General features: G+C 35.1%; 1 protein-coding gene across 3 annotated transcripts; it reads left to right on the forward strand.

Moving 5' to 3' along the window:
• Positions 1-1,007: 1,007 nt before the first annotated feature.
• Positions 1,008-19,401, forward strand: LOC141401774 (regulation of nuclear pre-mRNA domain-containing protein 1B). 3 transcript variants are annotated; one of them, XM_073982258.1, is made up of 5 exons: positions 1,079-1,202; positions 1,243-1,394; positions 4,889-5,496; positions 7,082-7,225; positions 18,893-19,401. In XM_073982258.1, exons 2-5 carry the CDS (start codon positions 1,244-1,246, stop codon positions 19,040-19,042), a joined length of 1,053 nt encoding a protein of 350 aa, XP_073838359.1. In that variant the 5' UTR covers positions 1,079-1,202; position 1,243; the 3' UTR covers positions 19,043-19,401. The 3 variants fall into 3 exon arrangements, 2 of the variants coding, with proteins under 2 accessions (XP_073838358.1, XP_073838359.1); XM_073982257.1 differs by having other exon boundaries at positions 1,008-1,394; XR_012412435.1 differs by having other exon boundaries at positions 1,077-1,394; positions 7,082-7,757; positions 18,077-19,401.
• Positions 19,402-21,348: the final 1,947 nt, after the last annotated feature.

A 21,348-nucleotide genomic window follows, 5' to 3' on the forward strand; every position in this document is an offset into this window, starting at 1 on the left:
ACCGGTCCACAACTTCTAGGACGATATCACTTGAATGGGGCAATCAATTTGGTCTACAATTTGGATCTCCTAATATTTTGCCAAAATTTAATTTAACTTCTAAAATGGCCCATATCGGTCCTCCCCCACAAAGGTTCAACATTTGTGTCTTAGTGCAGTTAACTACTAATCCACATTTTTATCGGCAAGTTCAAAGAGACCTTAAATACATACATGAAAGTTTCACTTCACATTGGCTGAGGGTATATATCTGTCGGCAAAGCCGACTGACTCTTTTTTACTTGTTTTCTTTTAAGAGAAGTGCAAGTCTTGCTAGATTTCGGAGTACGGGAACGCATTTTTAGCACTAAACGGGAAATGTACTGCAAGTATTAATATTATGCAGGTTCTGAGCACAACTTTTATTTATCAAATTTATCAAATTTTATTATGATGTCTCAACGATAAAATAATTTTTTTGTAATTTTTTCATTTGTTAGTACTATACACAATTTATACAATATATAGATAATTTTACGATAATTTTCCAAATAAAGTTGTAAGATTCTATATTTTTATATTTTTGATGATTAATTCAATTTACAACAACTTTAAACAGTCATGTTCGATCAGCTGCGCATATGCATCTACCTTGATCATTGTGATATGTTTGAAATCAACAAAAAATAAGTGTAAAAACCAGGGTGTATTTCAGGATTTCGTGAAATCCAGTGGATATTGGAGCTCCAGTGTAAACTTGGCATAAGAAAGTAAAAATTTTTCGAAAAAGTAAAATGAATTTTTATTAAATAAAAGCAATTGTTTTTTTTCTCCTTTTTGATTTCTATGAACTATTTGTGCAAAATTTCAACAAAAGCGTAGACATTTCCTCCATTTTCATTTCCAAATTAATGGGGATGACAAATTAACGATAATATCGATAGCAATCGATATTTTAAAACATATATCGGAAATATCTGATGTTGGGAATATCGATGGTTTGCCAGCTCTAGTGTGTACTCCACTTTATACATAGTAATCGATAACCGACTTATCGATGTGTTGAAATTCGAACTACTTATACCTAATAATCTAATGACAGCTAAAGAGTCCTGAGAAAAAGTAAACACGCAACAAAACAACAAAGGATAGAAAAAAACGTGAATAATTGCACAAAATTTTGTAGTAGTGACTACAAGCTATACTATAGTGCCTCAAAAGGCTTAAACAATACTAAATTGGTCAGTATTGCCGGCTTAGCGAAATGTCCGCATTTACCGAAACAGCTTTTCTAAAAAAGTTGGCCGAGCTAAATTCTAGCCAACAGAGCATCCAAACATTGTCCCTGTGGCTGATACATCATCGAAAACATCATGCCAGTATAGTCAAGACTTGGTTGAGGGAGCTGCATGGTGGTAAGTAGTTAAATCACAATGCAACGTTACAAAATATGGAACAACTCTAGATTTGTAAAAACTCTCCGATATTTACCAGAGTATTGTTGCGCTGATCACAGGAATGGGCATAAATAGAATACTCTACCAGCTGGCGGAAATGTAAAAATGTAAAGTTTGTTGGGGGGAAGTTCATACTTCCCGAGATATAAGCCCCTGAAGTTCCGAAAATTCCCTTGTTAAAGTAAGAAAAAAATTTAAATTAAAACAAGTAAGCAAAGGCTATAGTCGGACAGGGCCGACCATACGATACCCTACACCACTACCCTGCGAGTTAGCTTTCAGCAAATCAAAGTTTCTTTTGGACAAATAAGCTCATTGTAAGAAATACATTTTTGGAGTCTGCAACCTTATCACATTAATTTTAAATAACAATATAATAATTGTTCCACAAACATCACAGAAGGGACAGGGCGTGCGCCACTATTCATATTACAGCAATAGTATTGGGCCTACTGTTTATCGCCGAGTCCGAAAGGCATGTCTTAAAACACCACCTGTAGAGAAGTTGTACATGGTTGAAATACTCAGAAAATGTCGCCAACTTTACTGAGGTGTATTTTGCCATCGTTGGAAATTTGATGTTTGCTGGCCAGGAATCGAACGCCCGACCTTCAGCGTGCAAGGCGGATGTGCAAACAATTGTACCATGGTGGCACCAATAAGTACTTTTAGAACGGACATTTAGTATGGACCTAATTTTTTGCATATTTTGACATATTTGCTAAACCATATGCAAGACTTTGTGCCCTAAATATCCCACCGAATTGGCTGAAAGTTTGTATTAAGTATTCGTTCATCACAATTTCGACCTGAAATTTATCGGTATAGGTCCAGGTCTTCATATAGCTCCCATAGAACCGTACTTCCGGTATTTTGAAGGTTGTGGCCTCAATATCAAACTGAAATGGCTAACATTTTGTATTCAGTCTTCGTTGGAGGTAAAAAAAAAACTTTCCACCTGAAATTTGTCGTTATATGTCCACGTCTTCATATAGCTCCCATAACCAGAACTTACTGATTTTCTGTACTTTGAAGGTTATGGTCTCAATATCCCTCCGAATTGGCTAAAATTTGGTATTAAGTCTTCATTGGGGGTATTAAACTTTCCATCTGAAATTTGTCCCATACAACGAAAGCTCCCCATTTTCGACATTTTGAAGATTGTGGCTCTGGTTACAGATTTCTCTATTTTATTGACTTGTCTGAAGTGAATTTCAAACAGAAAAATGTACACATAAACATTTTGGAAGATATTATTGAAATATATGTAGCATACGAAAATATGTGAAACACAGAAATTTCCATATGCAAAAATAATATTTGCATATGCATAATTTATACATTTCGCATACATATGTGATATATTTCGATTGGAATTTAATTAGAAGCCAAAAATATGCAAATTTTACAAAAATAGGTGTTGCATAAAATTCCGCTGTCTACATATCATTGAGCTGATATTAATCGGGGTGCTCTCATTGATATGAGAGAAGGCTCCCTTGTCCCTACTGGGATGTTTGTGGAACAATTATATACAGTATATTTTAAGTAATATTCTTAAATTTGAAAATTGGCGTTGTTTAGCAATTTCTGCTACATCTTTAAATTTTGAACAATTGGACAGGTAATATGATAGGGTTCCACGCAATTTGTAAGAAGAAATTTGTCTGTCATGATAGAGAACATTTGTAGCATGGGAGGAAGATGTGGTTCTCTTCACAAAACTCATTTTATCTTAGGTAGTAGGTCCGTTACTAAGCACATATATTATTGCAATTTTGCTCAGAGGAAAGATTGGTAGTTAATTTTTCATATATAGGCGACTTTGCCGGTATATGGCCTCCAGGTATTCAAATATGGACCAAAAATAAAATGTTTTTATTTAGCATACAAAAGTAATGGTCCATTGCACCCGCTAAATAATATCAGATCATCATCAAAAATTGTAGGCATCTTCTTCGACCTAAACCCCTACCTCGTGCAAAATTTCGTGACTATTGATCTATAATTGCGACCTCTAGTATGCTTTTGATTACATTACAAGCAAAACACTCGATATATTAGGCTGTAACTCTGTTATCTGACCACATAAATTAACATAATTGGCATTAATTGAAAGGGCAAGAGTTGTCCTTCCAAAAATTATTTATGTGGGCGGAATGTGTGGTCCAGGAATAAAGATATTACCGGTATATTAAAAATTTGCACAATTTTCACACAAAAGTTGTGGTCCATTTAACCCTCTAAACATCATCCGATCACCATCTCAAATTACAAGCTTCTTCTTTGTCATATAATCTTACATTATTTAAAACTTCGAGGCGATCGGACTATAATTGCGACATACAGAGCCGCTACAAAATCGGATAAAAATGTTGTTTTTGGTCCATTTCACCCGCTTAATATTTCTCGATCATCACCAATAAAAATAGGGATCTATTCTGATCTGAACCCGACCTCCATACAAAATTTCGTGACGATCGGTCCATAATTGCGGCCTGGAGCGTGTTTACAATTTATAATGGACGGACGGACGGACAGACACACATCTCAAAATCGCTTTATCTCGTCGAGATATGAAGATTGGTATACCACATTGGGGGTCTCCGACGAATATTTCGCGGTGTTACATGAATTTTTACCAAAACAAACTTATAATACCCTTTTCCACATTGTGGTATAGGGTATAAAAATGTTGTTTTCGTTGGCTCTACTGAAACGATTGATACAAAATGGGTATCATTGGAAAGCTTATGGCAATACCTCTGAATCCAGAGAAGGTATTCATATAGCATCATTTTGGAAAGGTTAAAGTACGTGCTATAATCTGGCATACATTAAGCGAGCACCCATAATGGACCTATTTTCGACTTTTTGAGGGTTTTATGAAAAAACCCGCCCTTAAATTACCTTTACCGACCCACCGCAGAAAATTACGAAAAAATACAACAGATAGTTCATGTCGATTCCAACGATGTATTTTTTCTGTTGCGGAAATGTATACTTCCCGAGAAATAGGCCTCCAAATTTGGTCGTGACCATTCGAGAAAGTCGAAATCCCCGGCCGAAGGCCGGCTACTTAAGAAAACATGCGATATAAAGGAAATTTTTTATTTTTTCTGCGAAAAGGAAATTTATTCCAAAATCCGGGTGCATTAATCGCTTTTTGGGCTATATCACATTAAAATAATCCCATCGTATGACCACTTGTTGGATAGGTATTTCCATAAACATTGATAGCATTCGGTGCAGTAGAGCCGGGTCTAACCCGGGTTTTGTCCCGGACTTTCGGGTCAAATAACAGGGTAGCCGGGTCCGTTCTCCAAGAAAATTATACATTCCCGTGATCAGCGCAAAAATATCTACCTCTGGAAAAGATTATAAAAAAATCGGAGAGTTTTTACTAAACTAGAGATACGCTCAAAATGTTAACTTCCTCGATTTTGTTTTAGTACCCGAACCAAAAAAGTTGACTTTTATGTATTTGGCGAATGATGTTATCCAAAATAGCAAAAAGAAAGGACCCGAATACGGCAAGGAGTACATGAATGCTTTGCCCAAAGCTTTTACCCACATTGGAGAAACATGCAGCACCGAGAAACTATTTGGTAGTTTGGGTCGAATTTTGAACATCTGGGAAGAAAGAGGTGTTTACGATGCGAAAATAATCGACGATTATCGAACACGTTTAAATAGCAAAAAAGGTTTGGGAACAACTTCCGCTACTGCTGGTGACGAGAAACGTGAAACAAAACGTAAACACGAAGAAAACAAACATCGCTCAAAAAAGACTCGACCATCTCCATCACGTTTGGAGGAGAAAACATCAAGTAGTAATGTTCTTGAACATAATGGCGATGGTGATGATAGTCCATATGTTCCCCTGGGTGAACCACCCGAACCTGAAGATCTCATAAAAGCTTTGATAAGCATTGAAAATTCTGCCTCAAGTGATGCAGTTGTACGTGAACGTATTGCCAACTTGCCCCCGGAAATATCAGAAGTTAGTTGCCTCTCCAAGTTGGAGGATAAAGAAGCTGCTCAAAATTTAGCCAAACAGGTGAGAATTTTTGATTAATGAAATTGCTACGAATTTATATATACTATTTTGATCTATATAGTGTATATATATGATCTGGGCTTAAGTTGGGTTTAAGCATGAAGCTCGGATCGGGACCAAATTATTTCCACAGTTAGGTCTCGTAACCCTGATAAAAGATATTGTTACGAATGTAACTGATAGGTTTAAGTTAATTTAGTTTAATTTCCGTTAATTTAAAAATTTGAATTGTAACGTAAAGTTTTATTACGCAGTTACTTTATTTAAGCAACAACAACAACTACCATGTAGAAATCTCTTCATCATTCTAGTTCTTTACCTTTTATTGTTGTGCTTTTGTTTTGTTTTGCCATAGCCATGTAATTATCGTTTAGTTTGTTACTTCTTTATTTCTTGCATTTGTTTGTTGTTGTAATTACGTCATTACTGTGTTTGTCCACTGTATTGATCTTTCCCCATGTATGTGAGTCTGGTTGTTCGCTTAGTGCGAATGTGCGTCTGTGTGTTCGTTGTACAGATTCGAGGTGTTGCCATATGTTCTAGATATTTCTCGAACAGGGAGACTTTGGGGTATAAATACAGGGGAACTGGGAATGACGAGTTAGTTGTGTTTTAAGCGTTGAACTGAACAGATCGGTAAAAGAATAGCTGCGTGCTAACTAGAGACTTGCTGTGTGCTTAGTAATTAAAGTCGGTTCCGAATAAGTGTAATAAAGTAAATAAAGCATTGTAGAAACGTAATCTAAAACGAACCCTGTTTTATTTGGTACAAATCGTATCGGGGAATAAAACAACGTCTACACGGACATTAGTTAAATCTAATTCCGTCACAATATATATTACACTTATTGCGGAAGTCCATACTTCCTATGGGGAAGTCTGTACTTGCCGAAATATGGGCCTCTGAAGGTCCGAAAATTCCCTTGTTTAAAGGCCGGATAAGTAGAGAAAAGTTCATAATTAAAAAAAAATTGTCCCCTTTCCCGAGATTTGCACCTGCCCATTGGAGAAAGTCTTAAATCTCCGGCCGACGTCCGGCCATTTAGAAAAAACTTTATTTCTTAAATAAAATTTTACTATTATACCATATTATTTACAATGGTACCCATATTATCATTATCCGTTCAAAAATAGCGAAGTTATATACAAAGGAATGTTCGGAACTTCAGAGGCCCATATCTCGGGATGTATGGACTTCCGCAATAAGTGTTACATACATTTGTGATCAAGGTTACGAGACCTAACTGTGGAAAAAAATGGCCCCGATCCGAGCTTAAACTCAACTTGCTCCAAAAAGAGTAAACATTAGTATATACTTGTCGTTTTTATGCTGTTTGAAAAGGTTATATTTCCGGGGATATGGATGTTGAATGTTTCGAAAGTGAAAAAAATTCTTTTGTGTGTAGTCTAGAGGCCTATATATCGGGAAGTATGAACTTCCCCTATTAAAGTTAAATCAGAAAGGTGATACCAAAATGTTTGAAAACATTTCATTGCGATCCTCTCTTAGCTTGTACAATCAATTTGCTTCGACATGTCGTTATTGACAGATAACTTTTTCTGTTGTTGTACTATTATTTTTCAGGTGAATGAAGCTGTTGAACTTTTAAATGATTACAACTCAAGACTTGCCGCTGAAATGGAAGAACGTACAAAACTGGCCGTTATGTTGCGTGATTTTCAGGCGGAACAAAAAGAATTATTGGCTCAAGCTGAAAAACGTTTAGAGGTAAATATATTTACAAATATTAAGAGCATTTCAGTTAAATAATATGTACAAGTGATTTGGAAGTGCATCAAATTATGCATTTTCACTCATGATTTTTACAAGAGCGTGACTACTGAAAGATGCACTCCATTAGCACTGCATTTTAACTAACCCTTTGGCATTGCATTTTAACTAACCCTTTGGAATCGCATTTTTACTAACCCTTTAGGGTAGAATAGGACACAGTCCAATTTGCATCCAATGTGTTTTGAATGTGTTTTTATTCAGTTCAAAGATGCAATAAAAATGCAAGTCATTGCAGACTATTCCAGAATAAATAAAAATAATTTATTGTTTGTGTAAAACAAGAATAATACTAGTTTTATTACATTAACACAAATTATGAAATTTCTTCATTAGATTCAAGTTTGTTTCCTCCGTCCTCCATTTAATTCAAGCTGAACTGTTCTTGCTTCATCTGCTAAAAGGTTTTTATATTGTCCTCCCATCACCAACAACACTCCTTTAGGAAATTTTCTTCTCATGAGTTACCGCAAAAGTTCAAAAATTATTTTATTTGATAACATTTTTTTGGAAATGTTTTTTTTTTCTGTTTTTGGACGAATTGTAGGGATGTACAAACTGACTTATGTATTCGTAGGGGCCTCTAACAACTGCTAATAAAATTTAACGAGCGGAGTGCCTTTTTCACGACTTCATTTGGACTGCATCCGGATGCTGTTAAAATGTGAGAAATGGATGTCAATCATTGGATCGCATCCAAATGCGGTAAAAATGTAAGGAATTGGAGTGCATTTTTCACGAATTTGATTGAACTGCATCCGGATGCAGTTAAAATGTAAGAAATGGATGTCATTCATTGGATCGCATCTGAATGCTCATAAAATGTGGGGAATAGAGTACCTTTTTCACGACTCCGTTAGAACTGCATCAAAACATGCCCTGAAAGAACCAGTCTACATTTCACTACTTCCAATTAATTTTTCTGGGATTAGTCACCAGTTGGTATTGGATGATAGACGTTGGCATAGGTTGCAGCTAGCCCTATTCGAATTTCCATTGTCTGGTTAACTGAATAAAAAAGAATGAAACTGTTTTTCTAGCAAAATTAAAGTTAGGTGAGTTTGTTTGGCGGGTCAATTGATGTGTCTACATCCAGATGTTGAACCCTTAATTTAGCCAAAACGACATATTTTGCCGAAGCACGGATGATGGGTGATTTCATACTATATTCTCTAATATTTACGGCGTCTTCGTCATTCTAGATGATTAAAGCTTTTTTAACGTGCATTTATTTGTGTTTCTTGGCAGATTTCAGTATTTTCTTGCGTGACACATTAACACCTAATTGTAGATGATCCACTGAAAACATGGGAATAGAACCTTTCTAGTTCACTGGGTCGAATTTTGATAGGTGTGAATGTCCTTTCCATTGTAACTTCCGTTGCTGTCGTATAGTAGTTCAACACAGCCGTTCAAGAGAAGTTCAGGAGGACAACAGGAAAATATTGAAGAACTCCCTGCCGTACTCTATGTGGTTTGAACTCCTTTTATTTTGAATAACAAGTATGCAATTTAACCTAGGTCGAATGGCATGGCATAATTGGCCCGCCGTATGAAAGGCTTTGGTCCAAGCCTAAAATTTCTATTAAGTTGAAATTGGTTGTGGTACTATGCTGCTTCCTAAATCCGTTGTGATACTCCGTATCTGGGTAACACTATAATGCTGGAGAGAAATAATGTTTCAAGAGTCTTTTTTACTGATGATAAATACCACATGGGGTGGTATGTATCAAAGCTGAAATCACCTGTAGCTTGCAATGTTCTGATGGTTAAAACGTTTTGCGAAAGGATCGTACAAAACACCAGTCTGTCCAGTGCATACCTATCTCGCTTGAGCTTGACTCTTGACTCATACATGAAATATATGGGTGTAGTAGTAAAGTGTGGGATAGGGTTATGACTTTTTTACAACCTCATATCCCTGTTTCATATTTTGATGAACTTTTGCCTAAGATTAGATAAAATCTTATTTACAAGTTGATTCCACAAAAAAGCTCACGCACAAAAAGCTTTCAAAGTTTTCATATACATATAAGCTTTAAGCACTTACTTTAAGCACACTTTAAGCACATATATGGCTCAAAAAAGGCTTTAAAATCACACGACATAACCAAAATGACATAAGCTATTGTTTCTCACCAATTTTCTCGCAATATCATAACATATATATCATTTTATATCATACATAACTTTTTTCCATATATCATATAAATTGAAAGTGGTTTGTGCGTGACCTTTTTTAATATTTAAATGGAACAGGAAATATTCTTTTTGAGAAACATTTTTTTTCATTTCATAGGATTTTCCAAAAAACCATTTTTTTCAAAGTGGTTTGTGCGTGACCTTTTTTAATAATTATTAAATGGAATGAATGTTATTTTTGGCAAAAGTTCATTCATTCTCGCTACAGGAAATTATTTTTGAGAAAAAAGGTCAAAAAGTCGTACCCCTAGTGTGGGACTCCCGAGGTAGAGTCGTACAATCTGTATATACAGCCGATGAATTGTTGTGTACTTTAGATAACTTACTCTTGAAGTCAACATACTAGTAGGTCGCCTGAAACGATGCAGCACCAGTAAGTAAATTATGGACAACGGTTAAATCACTCTCGAACGCGACAAAGAAGGATGATAGGCTGTTAGCGGCAAAAGTGACAGGGCAAGGAGGCGGAGGTATCACCACAATTTACGATGAATGATGCTGCAGATGTTCTCAAATCTCTACAAGTACTCGACAAGTGTCCTCAATTTATCGCTAGCCACCCATATTGAAACCGAAGCCTGAAAGTTGGCAGGGTGGAACCGCTACTGAAGCCAACAGAGGTGAATCGTACAGGCTGATCGCCATCATGTCGCCAGTAGAGAAGATTCTAGAGGCACTACTCCTCTCCCATTATGAGACGTTGCATAATCAATATAACTGTAGTGCGATTCTGTAACTCTTTTACGACAGAATTAACGACGAATGTCGGTAGTTAACGATAATTTTCGGTAAGTGCTATTCTGTATACCAATTTTAACAATTTTTGTCGGTAAATTTTGTCGTTAATTACCGAAAATTATTGTTAAGTTAACAACCAAAAAAAAGTTGTTGTTAAGTCTTAACGACAGTACATTATTGCAATATTTTGTTGATTTCTTTTAAAAATGGCGTTTTTATATGAGCATATGTTATGTTAATGAGGAGTGTACACAAGGTAAATTCTGCCTCATTGAGAAAAATCTTCTTAAAGCGTTTACATAAGGGTTAACTATGTATGATAACATGGGTCAGCTTCGCCACTGTTGTGCTATCGCCAGCGCCGATTTTATTGAAACTGCATAAAGATCATCAAAGTTCTCTTTGATCTTCGATTAACTCATAAATTTCCTTTAGACCACCTTCATGTAGCATCAATTAAATCGGCGCTGGCGAAGGCGCAACAGTGGCGAAGCTGCCCCATGCTATCCTACATATGAAGACTACGCTAACCTTTGTTTTACTTACTAAAGAAAAAAAAAACGTTAGCTAATGCTTCAAAAGAACTCAAGTGTGGTACTGCTATGTAAGACCTATACCAATGTCCGTAACACTATCTTTCTAGGAGGCTTTCGTTGGCTTTAATTTAGCATTGAGGCCAACACGTGAATAGTATTACTATAACCTACTTTGTTCTGTGATAATCTTATAGATTTTAACTCAGCATCACTAACAATCAGAATGCTAAAAATGGCTTATAAGCATGGATTTTCGAACTTTTCATACTCTCCGCTATGAGAAATTTCATTTAATGTGGGCGTGAATTGAATATGTGAATATATAAACTCAAATGACGGTAACGTGGATCCACGATCACTGAAGGGGCTTAAGTCATGTCAAATATCAAAGCTGAATTTCCATACAGAGCGCCACAAATCAAAATATGATCCCAACTTTTAATTAAAAAAATACAACTGCGCTTTTAAAAAAGATTAATGATGGTTTTATCACTTTTATTACTTTTAAATCACACACACAATAAAAACATCTTAAGAAATCCTTCTTTACTGGCATCCGTATTCATCCAAAAGACACACATTTGAGCCAAATTCCTTCAAAAATCTGAATTTTTTCCTTCTTAAACGCTTTATGTTTTGTACTCGCGACGAAATAATGTTTTCAGCTTCAAAATATATTTTAATTAATATTAAAATATAATATTTGACATTTCCTTCCTATCGATTTTCGTCGGTATGAGTTAACGATTTCTACAATCGTTAACATAAAGTTACAGAATAGCACATTCGTTAACTCAACCGAATATTTTCGTTAACTACCGATGTCGGTTCATTATTAAAAAAAGTTACAGAATCGCACTACTGGTGCATCAGCACAACAATATGTTGTCGATCCAGTACCTGCTTAGGTGCGAGCTTCCCTGTCACAATCCAGTGGACAGAATTCGCCCAACCAGGCACGTCAGGAGAGGTCTTCATGATCTAGAGAGAGGTTCAAACGGTAACCTCTAGATCAATAGATGTATCAGGCAGGCCTGTATAGCATTCACACCAGGGTTTCGGAGTCGAGCAATTTTGCTGGAGTCGGAGTCGGAAAAAATAACTCGACTCCGACTCCGGGCAAAATTTTTTCCACGTTATAGAAACATAAGATTAAATTTGGAACAAGAACATTTTTTTAAATCATTATTTATTTTAAAAGAAAATTATAAGAAAACTTATATGCAAACGGTATTTTATACTAATTTAAAGGACAATTCAAAGGATATTTACTATTCATCCCTATTTTGTTGATCCAAATGATTCTTTACATTTTTGCAAACAAAAGTAAAGTTCTATGACAATAAAATTAAGATTGGACCTTTAACCTCTTTAGTCAGAAGTCTTACTGGTCTTCTCACAAAGGTCTATTGGTATTCTCAACCTGTTTTTTATGAGAAATCATCCTTGTCCTCTATTAAAGACATTGTGGTCTCTATGTATTTCGGTAAATTTCGCATAATCTATTAATTATATATGAAGTTCAAATTAAATTCGTTGTTTGTTAACGACAGATTCATCCCGCCATAACTCAGAAGTCTGACAAACGGCGAATCTTTCTTCTAGGATTCTTTATGTACTCAATGAGGTCATTAGATGTAGACATTCAAATAACAAATAACCGCCAGGAACAGACAAAGTGCATGCGTATCCGAGTTTTCTACACAATCAATAGCATATACGAAATTCAATGAAATACATAACCATAGAGTTTTCATGAGAAAGGATCGGGTAAAAGTGATAAAGGACAGTGGAAACATGACAATATCGATTTCTTGCCTTAGTGGACCGACCTTACATAAAATTTTCCTAGCAAAATTTTTGTAGAATATTTTCATGCTAATTTTTTCGTGTGCTAATTTTTCAGTTCCAGAAAACATCTGTCTGCCTACGTGATGGGTTTTAACACAATATATCTCAAATATTTCAATAAAATTATTCACTCCACACCAACGTTCAAAATGTGAGCGCTGAATTTTAGTATAAATAGCATAGCATAGAATATGTGATCAAATTTTTAAGTCGATCGGAACAATATTGCCATAGTATAAGCGTTGGATGGGAACAATTTATTTTCTATATATATAAAAGAGTAGTGAGGTGAGTGACTGACTGATTCATCAACGCCCAGACGAAACCGCTGAAGCTAGAAAGTTGAAATTTTGGGTGTAGGTTGCTGTTGGTGTGTAGGGGTGAGATAAGGCTGGGTTTTTGGAAATTCGACCTAGAAGTGTACGAAAAGTACTAAAAGGTACTAAATATGGTGCCCTTTGTATTAGGCAAACGGTAAGAGCTAGAATTCTGAAATTTGGAATGAGGGTCACTGATGGAGAGTTAGAAAGATGTACCAAAGGGTTTTTGGAAATTCGATCTACAAGGGTACGAAAAGTACTGAATGGTACTAATTTAAGTACAATTTGGATTTGTGTGAACGGATAGAGCTGGAATCCTGATATTTGGAATTAGGGTCACTGATGAGTAACAAAAAAGGTTTTTGGAAGTTCGAACTATAAGTGCACGAATAGTACTAAATGGTACTAAATTTAGTACAATTTTGATTTGGGTGAACGGATAGGGCTGGAATCCTGAAATTTGGAATGAGGGTCACTGATGGAGAGTAAAAAAGAAAGGTTTTAAGAAATTCGAACTATAAGTGAACGAAAAGTAATAAATGGTACTAAATTTAGTACAATTTGGATTTGGGTGAACGGATAGGGCTGGAATCCTGAAATTTGGAATTAAGATTACTGTTGGAATATAGAATTGAGATATAGAGGTAGCTTTGGAAAATCGTACTAATGTGCACGAAGTAGTACTAAATGGTACGAAACTCGCTATAATTTGTATTTGCGTGAACAGATTATTGTTGGAGTGTAGGATTGACGTAGTTTTGCAAATTCGTACTTATGGAAAAGTGCTAAATGGAACTACATTGGCTATAATTTGGGTTTAGGTGAACGGATAGAGCTGAGATATCAAAGTACATTTTGGAAAATCGTGTACGAAAAGTGCTAAATGGTACAAAATTTGGTACCTTTTGGTATTTGCTATATGGTATAGAATTTTGTACAATTTGTGATTTTGTAAAGGGTAGAACTGGAATTTTGAAATTCGGTATTAGGGTAGCAATTGGTGTTTAGAGTAGAGGTAGGAAGGACGTTTTGAAAATTCGTACTTATTTATACAAAAACTACTAAATAGTCCTCAAATGGGTTTCAGGGGAACTGGTAAGACTGGAAAAGTGAATTAGGGTTACGATATATGTTGAATATAAGGAAGTAATTTTTGAAACGTTTACCTATGTGTACGAAAAGTTGGGTAACATCTTGGTACCAAAACCATTTTAAAAAGTTAAGGTACTAAATTTGGTGTTGGGTGTAGGAACAAAGCTGGGATTATATAATTTGGAAATACGCTATCTGTACAAAAAATACGAAATGGAAAAATATTTGTTATGAAGGTCACTCTAAAATTTGAGACAAAGTTCTGAGTTTGAAAAATTGTACTGAATATTGTTCCATTGATTTGATGTTAACGCCAAGGAGATTCTAAATAATGTACTGAGATTAAGTACTCAAACGTGAAGTATCTTTTCAAAAAATGTTTTTTGTTCTGACCGCTTTGGTATGTAAATTTGAAAACGTGGTCCAATGCGACAATTTTGTTAACTAGAAGGTATTTACCCCCTGATATTAAAAAATCCTAAATTGAAATGCCTCCAAAAAATGTTCCGTTATATACGGTTGACTTACCCGTGCACATTAACTACAATTTTTTGTAAAGAAGTTTTCTAACCATTCATGCCACAAATTCCGAATTTCGGTTGGAAAATGTGCAGAAGATCTTCAAAATACTCTAAATCTTCAAAATATCTCTTCTAATAAACGTGGATTGAAGTGGAGATTTTTAAAATTAAACTTATATATCCTCTGAGTATTCAAGGTCCAAATTTAAAGAAAATTGGACAATATACATTTGTTCTTCTTTTAAAATACACTAAGTCGAGAGGTACCGTTATACGGGGATATACGAAAACGTGGATTTTTATGACCATTTTGAATGCCGAAAATTTAACGGACCTATTCGGGTTCTGGGCGAAAGGGTGAGATAAAGTTTAGTGTTTGGAAATTGGTACTGGAAGGGAATGCTGTGTTAGTGAAGCGTTAAAACCAGGAGTCAAATCTGAAATTTGCAATATGATACGTAGTTTTGGAAATTCGAAATAAAAAATATGGTAGTTGTGTAGGGACGCGATACGGCAGATTTTTTTTTTTTTGTAAATTTTGACTACAATCGAAAAAAATATTGGTAATAAAAATAGGCCTTAGTACAACAGAATCTGCAGTATTCACCATTTCGATATTAAATATCCCAGCAAAATTTGACGGAATGGGTTCTTTGCGATGACGTGATTTCATGTCATCTTTTGCATTGGTTCAAAGGAAGTCGTGAAAGATCCGATCTTTTCATTAGGATTTGAACCAATGCAAAGGAAGTCGTGAAAGATCCGATCTTTTCATCAGCATTTGTACCCATTCCATCGCTCCAATAGAGATGATGTTTGTGTTTTTATTTACACACCTGTTTATTTTCATTTTGGTATGTTCCAGTACTGCAAAAATCTACTAATTTTTACTATTTTTTCCGATAACATAAAGGAAAAATTGTTATCGTAGTAAAAATAAGTAGATTCTTGCAGTTTCTGGAACAGACCAAAGTTCCTGCATATCAAACAACTAAAACTTCTAAACAATTGGTATTATATGAAGTCCCAACCATCGAGCTAAAAATAGAATCGGACTGCACACATTGCTATTTTAAAAGTTCCCTTGTCTGTTCTAAATCTGACATAGAATGAAATCAATCAAATCTCGCTTCTTGGAATTTGAAAAAAGTCCGAAACGAAAAGGAACAAGAATCTGAAAATAAAGAAGAAACTACTTTTGGAAAGAAACAATTAAAAATAAATTAATTAAGCATAAATGGTATTTTCCATAAAAAGTCTCTCCTCCCCGTTCGTTACATTTTGTTCTTAGAGATCCCTAAAGCAAGCCGGGTTGTAGATCCCTACATATTTCCGTCACTAAACAAAAGAGTATAAATTACCAAAATGTTGTTATAAAATAACAAAATTATAAAATAAAAGTAATTTACGAAATAAAAATACTTAAAGGAGTGCATTTGGAGTCAATGTCGAAATCTGAACTGGTGATTGGAAGATAATTGAAAAAACCTTTTGTAAGATGAAAGAATATCAGTTTCGGAGAACGGAGGAAGTAATCTTTTGTGTTGCAGCGGTGGTGATTACATTGCAATTTTGGATGTAAACTTTTGAAAAACTAAACTGATAAATTTATTGTAGCTATTTCATGAATTCGTTTGAATTAATAAAGAGTTTTGTTTTTCATGAAAACCATATTTCAATACAGCATTTCCATTTTCCAAACAAGACATGAAAATTTCATGCCAAGGGGTTGGTGAAAATGACATGCCAAAGCATTGGTTAAAATGACATGTCAAAGCATGGGTGAAAATGACGCGTCAAAGCATTGGTGAAAATGACATGTCAAATCATTGGTGGAAATGACATGCCAAAGCATTGGTGGAAATGACATGTCAACGCATTGGTTAAAATGACATGCTTAGGATCCAGAAAAGAACGTCATCTTTTGGGGTCCACGCTCATATAAAATTCATCGATGAAGATGCTAAAAAGATGACATGCTAGATCACTTGCACCCATGATTGAATGTCATCTTTGGCATCGAACATTTTGCTGGGTACAGATTTCGTTTCCTTTCCGCATACGAAGTAGCGGGCATTTGCTAGTATTTTTATATTTCAAAATCGGCCACCAAAATATATGACAATTGGCTTATCAGTTTTCGAGGTAGAGTTGGTTGGCACCGCAAAATGCTTTAATAAAAACAGGGTATCGTAGACGGTCTCAAAATGGCTTTTATTGAGCTTTACAACTGGGGGTCTCCTTTTAAGGCTAAGCGCACTAAAATGTTGGGTTACATCCGGTTTGAATTGCTTATAATTTTTATTGCATGTAGTCCTTATGATTTGTATTGCCCCTTCATTTTCACATATTTTGAAAGCTTAAAGATTTTCTCACGTGGAAGTATTCCGTCCAGAATATACTCGTGCAAAAAAGGAAAACCGACAAAAACTTTCGAGTCGTCGGCTTTCCTTTTTCAGGTGCATTATTGATCATTAAGCTCGATTTCCAACGAGAAATTAATTACAAATTAATACTAAAAATAATCTTCGCCTAAAAAGGCAAAATTTTCAAAAAAAAAAAACCTTTCTAAATTTGCTATTTTCAATGTTAGATTCGGCAGAAACAATATTGATATGTTCGAATGTATTCGAACGAATGCCCTTTCTAATGAATATGTAAGGAAAAACCAACACATTAGCCTATATAGGCCAAAATATAGGAAAAAGTTAAAAATGTGTGCAGATTTTATTCATTTTTAGTGGTATAGGAATTCACTCTCGGAGTCGACCCGGAGTCGGAGTCGTGAAAAAAACTCGTCTGGAGTCGGAGTCGAGCCAAAAATACCTCGACTCCGAAACCCTGATTCACACTGATGCTGTTGCTCAGACAGTTCAAAGGTACCGTGTGAATGCAGTACTTGGAGACCACCATCCATCCATCGCTGCAGAATAACGCCAGCTGTCAAGGCCAACGTTTCTATAATGGTGCCTGGTGGCATGACTTTTTGACCTTTTTTCTCAAAAATAATTTCCTGTAGCGAGAATGAATGAACTTTTGCCTATTAATGCCAAAAATAACATTCATTCCATTTAATTATTAAAAAAGGTCTCGCACAAACCACTTTGAAACAAATGGTTTTTTGGAAAATCCTATGAAATGAAAAAAAATTGTTCCTCAAAAAGAATATTTCCTGTTGCATGAATGAATGACCTTTGACCTATTAATAACTAAAATAACTTTTATTCCATTTAAATATTAAAAAAGGTCACGCACAAACCAATTTCAATTTATATGATATATGGAAAAAAGTTATATCATACATAACTGATATATGTACATATATGTTATGATATTGCGAGAAAATTGGTGAGAAACAATAGCTTATGTCATTTTGGTTATGTCGTGTTATTTTAAAGCTTTTTTTGAGCCATATATGTGCTTAAAGTATGTGCTTAAAGCTCATATGTATATGAAAACTTTGAAAGCTTTTTGTGCGTGAGCTTTTTTGTGGAATCAACTTGCAAATAAGATTTTATCTAATCTTAGGCAAAAGTTCATCAAAATATGATACAGGGATATGAGGTTGTAAAAAGTCATAATCCTAATCTATATTTTCGAACTGGCCATAGGTCTACGTTTTGAAATAACCCTCAGAGAACGGTATTTTAAAGTTTTCATCGGCTTTTCCGCCCAAATTTGGTGTAATTTGGCACTAAAGGTCTCGTCACATAAGAGTAGAGATGCGGCTGAATGTGCTGAAACACGATTTTCCTATGCTTTGACTTAAAGCCTGAAGACATGCAACTTAATGAATTAAGCCAGAAATCCTCTTATGTGACGAGGCCTTTAGAGTTTAAAACGGTAAAAAAAAAACTTTTCCGTCAAAAATTGTGGACATAACGGTATCACCCGATTTCAGGTATTTTGCAGTTTTTGGCTAAGGTTCACAGTGATCAAAATATTTCTCCATAAAAATTTTTGGACAAAGGCCCAAGTTTTGGTATAGACACCATATAATGGTTAGGCCTGATTATACATTTGAAGTTTTCTGACCATATTAGATATAATTAGGTATTTAGGGGGTTCAAAACACTTCTCCACTTAAAGTTGTGGACATAGGATCTAGCTTCCATAAAATGGCACCGTCCAATTTCAGGTATTTTGAAAGTTTGCTCCAATTAGTAATTAGGATTCCCAGTGGTCAGAAAACTTCGCGACCTCAAATTGTTGACATTGGTACTTTTGTAACAGAAAAAAAGCTAATTATTTCAATTCAGTGTAGAAATTTTCATTGAAACTTAACACTTTTTACTTGTTTTACTATTATTATTCTCTAATTATTGTTACTATCTTTATTTCTAGGAATCCAAAAAGAAAAAGGAAAAGGTTTTGGCCGTGCAAAAAGAGATACGAGATCATCTTTCAAATTTGCCTGACCTTACACAGTTGCCCGATGTTACTGGCGGATTGGCTCCGCTACCCTCGGCTGGTGATTTATTCAGTATCCATTAAGCGAATCGTCGAACGTTTTTTTGCATAGTAATTCTATGAATTGTTTATTGGAATATGAAAATATGAATGAGAAAAATCAATATTAAGATTGACAAATTAAAATATATAGTTTTAAGTTATTTTTGGACAACATATAAAATTTATTGTTAGACCAACACCAAAAAAAGAAGATAATTGAAAAATACAAATTTAGATATAGTTTTTCTTTTCTTTACAAAAATCAATACACTAAACATGTAAATGTATTGCATGGTATTAATTTTTTAAGATTATGACGACAAATGATTGTTCTATTATCGAGAGAGAGAAAAAATAAAAATAAACATTGAATGTTGCTAAAATTTATAATTAATCTATCTTACTTAGTTGGTTTTAATTCTAAACAGAACGTTTTTTCCATAAGCTGAATTAAGAATGGACTTCCAAATGCACCGATCTGCAACCGCATTTCTTTAATATTTTATGCCATGGTTTGTGATATCTTCAACTTGGTCTATCCATTGAGTTTTGGTCTTTCCTTGGCGCGTATACCGTCAAGTGGCTCGTATTCATAAGCTATTCTGGCAGGTGCATAGGTATGTGTCCAATATTATTCTTCTCTTTATTTTAAAACTGATGTAGTTAGTCCCGGCCCACACTAGAGTGTATTTCATTAAAAAAATCATGAAATTAGGCGTTCTTAGGTCGAATTGCCCACTACAGCAATTTCATGATTTTTCTCTAGTTAGAGCACACCCGGTCCACACTACAGTGATTTCATTGACAAAATTTCATGAAATTATGCTTTTCTAAATCGAGTTCCATAGTAGGGTAATATCATGAAATTGCTGTAGTGGGGAGCTCGATCTTCTTCTCTTATCCTTTACTCCCTGTGACATAGCTGCCAGATTTGACGATTTATCGTCATTTTGACGATTTTTTGGTCAAAAATTGATAAATGACGATTTGACGATTTTTACCCAAAAAATGACGATTTTTGGTTATTTTGCCAATAATATAATTGTTCCACAAACATCCCAGATTGGACAAGGGAGACTTCTCTCATATCAATGAGTGCACCCCGATTCATATTAGGTCAATGATATGGGACCTACTGTTTATTGCCGAGTCCGAACGGCGTGTCCTAAGATACCACTTGTAGAGAAGGTTTACAAGGCTGAAATACTCAGGAAATGTCGCCAACATCATTGAGGGGTATTTTGCCACCGTTGAAAATTTGATGTTGCCTGGCCTGGGAATCGAACCCACGACCTTTAGAGTGCAAGGCGGGCGTGCATACCATTGCACCACGGTGGCACCCAATTAAGTCATAATTAATTTTGTAGAATACGACTTCTAAAAACTGCTCAAATTTTCTTAGTTGATTTTAATAATTAATTCTTAGACATTAATATACAGGCATGTCACAGAAACGAATTCCGATCGAAAGTGGAATTGATTCCGTATTTAGCTTCTTCAGAAAACGAAAAACGAAGAATTTTTCGGAATGAAACCACTTTTGATTTTGCAAACGGAATTGTATTTTTATTTTGTTTAAATCTGCCACTTTAAAACACTTAAGCTGAAAACACATACAACGTTCGAGTAAAGTTTTGCGTTGGGCGTTGACAAAAAAACAACAACAACAGGGCGATGCCGACACCAAATTCCGGCGTTGATGTGTTTGCCGGCATATATTTCAAATGAATTTGAATTTTTCGGCATCATGCCCAACAGTGTAAAAACGGCCAAAACGACACAAAACTTTATCCAAACGTTGTATGTGTTTTCAGCTTTAGTAATAATTAAAATGTTGTTTTATTAACAAATTTACATTTAATTTCGCATTTAAAATAAATAAAGTTTTTTGACTTCACAAAATCGATCGGAATCTGAAGAAGCTAAGACAAAAACGATCGAAATGAAATTTCGGAATTGCAACCATTCCGATCGGAATCTGTGACATGCCTGATAATATCTTTATGTGTATACACAAAGGAATTGTTAACGGAAAACAAAACAGGATTCAAGTGAAACAAACAAAATATACAATTGCTAGTTGTTGTTGTAGCAGCATGTAACCTACGTATAAGCAAAGGTTTGATGCTGGGTTGGCAGCCGCTGGCCGAAACACTATGGTTTCGGGTCAATCCGGTACGAAAGAACCCGCTGCCGTGGGATTGCAATTGCTAGTTTTCTTCTTCTTCTTCTTTTTTTAATTTTTTGGAAAATTTATGAAGGAAAATTGGTAAACCCAGCAAAATGTTCGATGCCAAAGATGACATTCAATCATGGGTGCAAGTGATCTAGCATGTCATCTTTTTAGC

This window comes from Musca autumnalis, unplaced genomic scaffold (assembly GCF_047663935.1).
Source record: "Musca autumnalis isolate F117 unplaced genomic scaffold, ASM4766393v1 scaffold_4, whole genome shotgun sequence".
NCBI lineage: Eukaryota > Metazoa > Arthropoda > Insecta > Diptera > Muscidae > Musca > Musca autumnalis.

What these genes read in the sequence shown, in the direction of transcription:
- LOC141401774 (XM_073982257.1), top strand. Translation starts at nt 1,244, where the DNA reads ATGTCCGCATTTACCGAAACAGCTTTTCTAAAAAAGTTGGCCGAGCTA. An exon ending in GTTGAGGGAGCTGCATGGTG is followed by an intron (nt 1,395 to 4,888) that starts GTAAGTAGTTAA and finishes ATTTTGTTTTAG; the next exon opens with TACCCGAACCAAAAAAGTTG. An exon ending in CTCAAAATTTAGCCAAACAG is followed by an intron (nt 5,497 to 7,081) that starts GTGAGAATTTTT and finishes ATTATTTTTCAG; the next exon opens with GTGAATGAAGCTGTTGAACT.